This window comes from Sebastes fasciatus, chromosome 16 (genome assembly GCF_043250625.1).
Source record: "Sebastes fasciatus isolate fSebFas1 chromosome 16, fSebFas1.pri, whole genome shotgun sequence".
NCBI classification, from domain to species: domain Eukaryota; kingdom Metazoa; phylum Chordata; class Actinopteri; order Perciformes; family Sebastidae; genus Sebastes; species Sebastes fasciatus.
In genome coordinates, this window is record NC_133810.1 from 21,786,586 (window position 1) to 21,792,737 (window position 6,152).

General features: G+C 37.2%; 1 protein-coding gene across 10 annotated transcripts in view; it reads left to right on the top strand.

Annotated features, from left to right (window-relative positions):
* The window catches only part of npas2 (neuronal PAS domain protein 2), a 50,955-nt gene extending 45,350 nt beyond the window's left edge, over positions 1 to 5,605 (top strand). For all 10 annotated transcript variants that reach the window (XM_074612153.1, XM_074612156.1, XM_074612157.1 and 7 more), the window contains one exon: positions 1,515 to 5,605. In XM_074612153.1, the coding sequence (XP_074468254.1) occupies positions 1,515 to 1,760 (246 nt within the window). In that variant the 3' untranslated portion in view covers positions 1,761 to 5,605. The remainder of the gene's footprint in view (positions 1 to 1,514) is intronic.
* Positions 5,606 to 6,152: the final 547 nt, after the last annotated feature.

Sequence of the window (6,152 nt, forward strand, 5' to 3'; positions counted from 1 at the left end):
TTTTTATTTTTTGCTGATAGGAGCGTGTCTTAACATTTCATTTCATTTCTTTAGTTTTTTTCCATTGTATCATACCCAAAATTTTATTTCATAATTTTCTTAATAATAATTATAACTTTATTTATATAGCACCTTTAAAAAAAAAAAAAAAAAAAAGACAGAGTGTACAAAGTGCTTGACAGACAATGCAAAGCAAATGCAGGATACAAGTCAATATAACAACAGAAAGCCAAACAGTGACGTCAAAAACTGAAAGAAAAAACTATGGTATGATTTAAACACAGATAATACAATACAATAGATAAAAACTATACAAAGCGTATCCATTAAATAAATATAAATACAAAATTAAAAACGCAATAAAAACAATAAAAAAGACAATAAAAAAACGACATCACATAAAAGCAAGTCTATAAAAAAGAGATTACTGATTCTGAGAGCTTTATCTCTTCAGGCAGGTCGTTCCAAAACTGAGGGGCCCTGATGGCAAAAGCTCGGTCACCTTTAGATTTAAACCTTGACTTTGGAACAGACAGAAGCGCCACACCTTCTTGCCAGATTTACTGTAAAAAAAATTAAATAAAATGAAGGTACATTTTGGCGTGTGTAATGAGAACAACAATCACATCTCTGTGCCAGGGCTTTAATTCATCTCTCTCTAAAGAGTGCACCATTTTTCCGCTAGCCAACAAGTTAAATGTCATATAGTTACCTATAACCTATAAAAGGCCTATAATGCATCTTAAGGACAGACCAGCCTGTTCTACTAATGGGTGAAAGGAAAATATGATGGTTCTGCGGCTCTTGAGCAGCCACAGAGCTGCTGCCTGTTATTTGGTGACAGTAATAACTGTTCATTTAGTTGCTCTTGAAGGACGAGCTCTGTTTGTTATGTTCGCCATCATTTTGGCAAATGCTAATTCCACTTCTAATGTGCGATTTTGGCACATGTTCTATGAACAATTCAAGCTTGAAAAAGGGTTTGAAATCATTACAACACTTTTTGCACAGTCTATAATTTAAATAATCTTACGTTTCTTTACACAAAAAACATTGTCCTCACATAATAAGCAGAAAAGTAAGAAAAAGCTTCATTTATACTGCACACTGACTCGTTTGTGCACTAGTCTTATAAAGTATTACGATTGTTAATGGACTGCAGATCGTTTCTCGCCAGGAAGTAATGGTTGTATTCATGTTATGTATTAGAAATAAAGTTTAGTCATACTGGTGATGATTCAGTTAAACTTGCTTCCCTCACATGTTTACCTCCCTCTTTATTATTGCAGTACATCTTAAAGTACATCTTAAATGGATAGTTTGGGTGATTTGAAGTGGGGTTGTAGGTAATACACTGACAATTGATAAATACCTCACAAAACCCCACTTCAAAACACCTGAACTATCCCTTTTAATATTCAGAGATAGCACTCGTGTATACACTATTTGTTATGCACCTCAGTCAAGGATTAGATTGGCAACAGTTGAAGAAAGATTCTCTTTTGTGTCCACAGATGGCTCAAGGACTCGTACACGGTGGATCTACTCCAGCATTCTTACACACCACTAATGTCCAACAGCAAAGCACTGTGGGATACATCCAGCAGCAGCAGCAGCAGCAGCAGCAGCAGCAGCAGCAACAAACACAGCAGCTGCCGCAAGCACAACAGCAACAGGCGCAACAGCAACAGAGGCAATACCAACATTCCCAAAACCAGACTGGAAGTGTTTCAGACTTCCGAAATATGCTGACTCGGTAGCGCTGCGGACCGTGTTAGAGCGCTGAGATCTCCCTCTGTGTTGTCGCCGTGTAGGCGGCAGCACGTTTGTGGCATTCGGAAGTCGAAACCCGACGTCAAGTTGTGCGGCGGGGGAAATGCCTGAAAGTGGCTAAATTGCTTCTAGTGACCTTAATGTTGATGTGAAGCCGCCCGTTCAGATGAAGCCGGTTCTTGTACATCACTGGAGCGAAGCAGAGATTGCACTGACCCGGCGTCACCTGCAGTCATCCAAGGAGAGTCTGAGGTGCTGGGCCCTTCATCGCCGGCCTACGTCACACTCAGTGAAACTGCTGGAACAAGTGGATTATCAAAGCTCTCAAGAAGACACCACTTTCACATGTTTCCGTGTGGAAGTTTTTCATCTAAGAGAGTTTCCTTCTAAGTGTCTGTTTGCACTTCGGTACCGCCCCCCTACCCAAAGGTAGAATATTTATTTTTGCCCATGAATTAATCTTCTATTTTCCTCACTAATAATGGCTCGACACCCCTCCCCAGTGACATACAATCATCACCGCTGGTCCAGATTTTTAGCTCCAGTAGAAATGGTTCATCTCATAAAAGGGATTTGTGTACATGGGAACTCCACATCAATGTTTATTTCATTTGGCAGACATCACAAGTCGCTCCCATTTCATCCATAAAACAGTTTACTTGCAGGTATGTTCATGGTCACTAAAAAGGGGCTTTATTGTGAAACATGCACCGGTGAGATGACAAAAGTCATATCTGAAATCAGGTTCGGTAAGAATTTAAATACACTGGGATATTAGGGGGAATATTCTCCAATTATTAGAAAGGTCTATCTAGATTTTTAAAGCCTCAATCTGGGACTGCAGAAGGGACGCAACAACCGTCCCACCACTTCTCACTGAGAGAGACAACAAAAGCTCTGAAGTCCTGATTTCAGGCGCTTCCGATGAGCTCTGCAGTGAAACGAGCTACCAGAGGGGGAGAATAATTTGTGCCTTTAACTGTTGGTTCGTCCACGGTGCGGTTTGATGGTTGTGTCTGATTACGGCTTTAAAAATCCAGCTCAGGTCCACTTGGAATACAAAGTTTATATTTTCATAGGTCATAATTTATTATTTTCCGCATCAGATTTAAACAAATGGCATCTAGATTTTGTAACGGATGTATTATGAATATATATTGGGTGCTTTTCGCAACCTTTACATCAGTTAAGTCCAAATGATAGTAGCTAATAAGATTCATTTAACTATTTACTTTAACCCCTAAATCACTTCATGTTTATTTATTACATATATATTTGAAAAAAATATATATGGGATTAAGAAACTAGTTTTATACACAAAGGCTCTAATGGATTTCATGTGTTCATTTAGACATTGAAAGGTCGACGCTGGTCTTAATGTCTTACCCAACCTGGGTCAATGGTTCAATGCAAGAACAGGTGGCTCATAGTAGTCTTCCACACCACAATACAACAAAGTGTTGCAGAAAGTGGAAGCTTGGTGATTGAAACATCTTGGAAATGATTTGGGAGAAATTCTCCCTGCTACCTGGATATTTGTGAACAGTATTACTTTGTTTATTCTGCATTCCTGTTTATTCTGGTATTATTTGTTTTTGTTGGGTTTATTCAACCATCTGAGATTTCACTAAATGTAACGCTCTAATAGTGACCAAATGAGCTCATTTACAAGAAAAAAACAATACATCGTTTCCTGCTATGAATGTGATCTCATCGAAAAAAACTAAAATACCGAGAGCAGATTTAATTTTCACTGAAAATGTAGAATTATTGTTCATAGGGCTGCAACTAATTATTACTTTCACAATCAATTAATCTGCCGATTATTTTCTAGATTAATCTATTAATCGTCTGGTCTATAAATTGACAGAGAAATCCCAGTTTCTCAAAAGCAAAGGTAATATCTTTAAATGTTTTGTCAGTCCACATATATTCAGTTTAACATGATATAAAACAGAAAAGCAGGAAATCTCCATATTTGAGGTTAAAAACAGCATTTTCTGCCACTTTTGCATGAAAAATTACTTTAACGATTAATCGATTATCAAAATAGTTGGCGATTATTTTTCTGTCGATTTGATTAGTCGACTAATTGTTGCAGTGATAACAAAAAACACTACATTTGACATCATTTTAACATTGAATGTTGATTCATCTGAAAGCCAGTCCTGTCAGTATTTCAAGATGTTACAATCTTCTTTTCATACTGTGCTTTTTCTATGACGCAATATTGTGCCGCTGCTAATCAGCTCTTGTAACTGCCCTACTATCTCACACAGTCATTCTGAATATAAAAAAGTAAGCGGACGATAACAGTGAGACTGCAGCGCTGCGATAATGGTGAGATGACAGTTGTAGGGGCTACAACTAACGATTATTTTCATTGTCGATTAATCTGTCGATTATTTTCTCGATTAATGAATGAGTTGTTTAGTCTATAAAATGTCAGAAAACGGTTAAAAATTACTATCAGTGTTTCCCAAAGCGCAAGACGACGACCAATTAATCGATTATCAAAATAGTTGGCGATTAATTTAATAGTTGACTACTAATTGATTAATGGTTGCAGCTATAGACAGTTGTAACAGAAAGAGGTTTGGAGTGTGCTGGTGAAGCCGGATTAGCAGTTGAATGACATCCAGGAAGAAAACGCACTTAAACTTAATGACAATCAGACAACTTGTAACAGTAAACTCTTCAGAAGCTGCCTGCGTCAGAGTCTGACTTCATCTTTTGAATTTAAAAATCTATCTTTACATTTGTTCCCGGGTTACATAGTTGTTTCCAGCTCCGCAGGAAAACCAGTTTCTCTTGACTCAGTGTTTCAGTGTTTCAGCAGCCCTTCACGCTCAATAATATGACAGTTTGGTCTCAGCTGTAACACATTCAAGTTAGCGGCGTCATAGTCCCTTTCAAGACTGGTGCTGTTCATAGCGGACGACAAGGCAACTGTCTGAACGTGTACGTTCACTGCCGATTTACACTTTCCTATGTGCAATGTCAATTTGAAAAAGAAGAATGTTAATTTATACTGTTTTAAATGTTTCACAACAAATGTACGATGTATATATATAGAGGTGTATAATAAGCCATTGTACCATGTAAATTCTATGGAAGTATTTTTTTAATGAAAATGTCCTAACATTCCTCCAGCCGTTGATATCAGCAGTATCTTTTTTTTTTTTTAAAGGTATCAGATGGGAATGTGGTGCAGAGTAGTCCCCAAAACGTGACAACAAAACAGAAACTGTGGAGTAAAGGGTCGTAATGTTCACCGTGATCATGAAAAAAGATTAAGTGAAGAATCTGAATCCTTTTGTCCTCGTCAAGCAGGAACAGCTGTCCAGCTGTGTGGTCTTTATAGTTCAGCCAAAAGTGACTGAAGTTAACCTGCAAGTTTCAGTTTAATGAATTTCAGTTGTTTAGCTTTTAAGAAAAACTGCAATTGTACATCATCAAAATCAGTTTTTTTTAGATGGCTGAGGGAATCTCAGTCTCCCTTGTGTATTTCTGTACATCCACATTTGGTATAGCAACAGCAACCATATAAGTTCTGCTCAGCCAGGAACTCAGAGGTGCCATAGATGACTTTTTTACTTTCTCAATTTTATTTCAATCACTGAAAGACATTTTTTTTTGGAAAATTCATAATTTTCAACCTTTCAGTCAATCGCAGTGTAATTTCCCCTTGAGATTGTTTTCCATCTCAGAAGATTTCAGTCCATGTTTGTGTCCAAAATGACCGTTATCATGCTGTTATTTGCCTTGCAAAGGTGATCGCGGGGCTCAATAAACTGTGAGTGAATCATGTTGAGATGGTTCATGCATTGTGCTCCAGATGTGGGTTACATTATTTTGCTTCGGACAAATCACCCAGTCTCCGCCATATGTTTGGATGCAAGATGATTTGATTTTTTTTAGGTGTGTATTGCTTCACAGACGTTATTGTAAATAACCCATCTGCTCTGTCGGTACCGTTTGTCTTGTTCCAAGCAGTAGTTACCACACCTTTTTGTTTTTTTTCCCTTCAACTTTCTGAGTGCTTTTCTTCTTCATGGGGTTTTTCATTGAGTGTCATTGTTTTTGAAGGCATGTGATTTTAATCACATTTCACTTTTCTGATTTGTAAAATAGTGACTGATCACCTTAAATGTAAGCGTGAGCAGTCCGATCAATGCTTTCTGTGTCAGGACATGAACAAAACAAACTTGGTGCACAGCCATTTCTGCAGTTTCAGTGCAGAAACAAACATTGAATATATTGTATAATAGAATGTAAAAAAAAGTTTAGACTATATATATATATATATATATATATTTGTTTATTTTATATGTCTAATAGATTATATATGTATGTTACATGATTTTAAAATTAAAGTA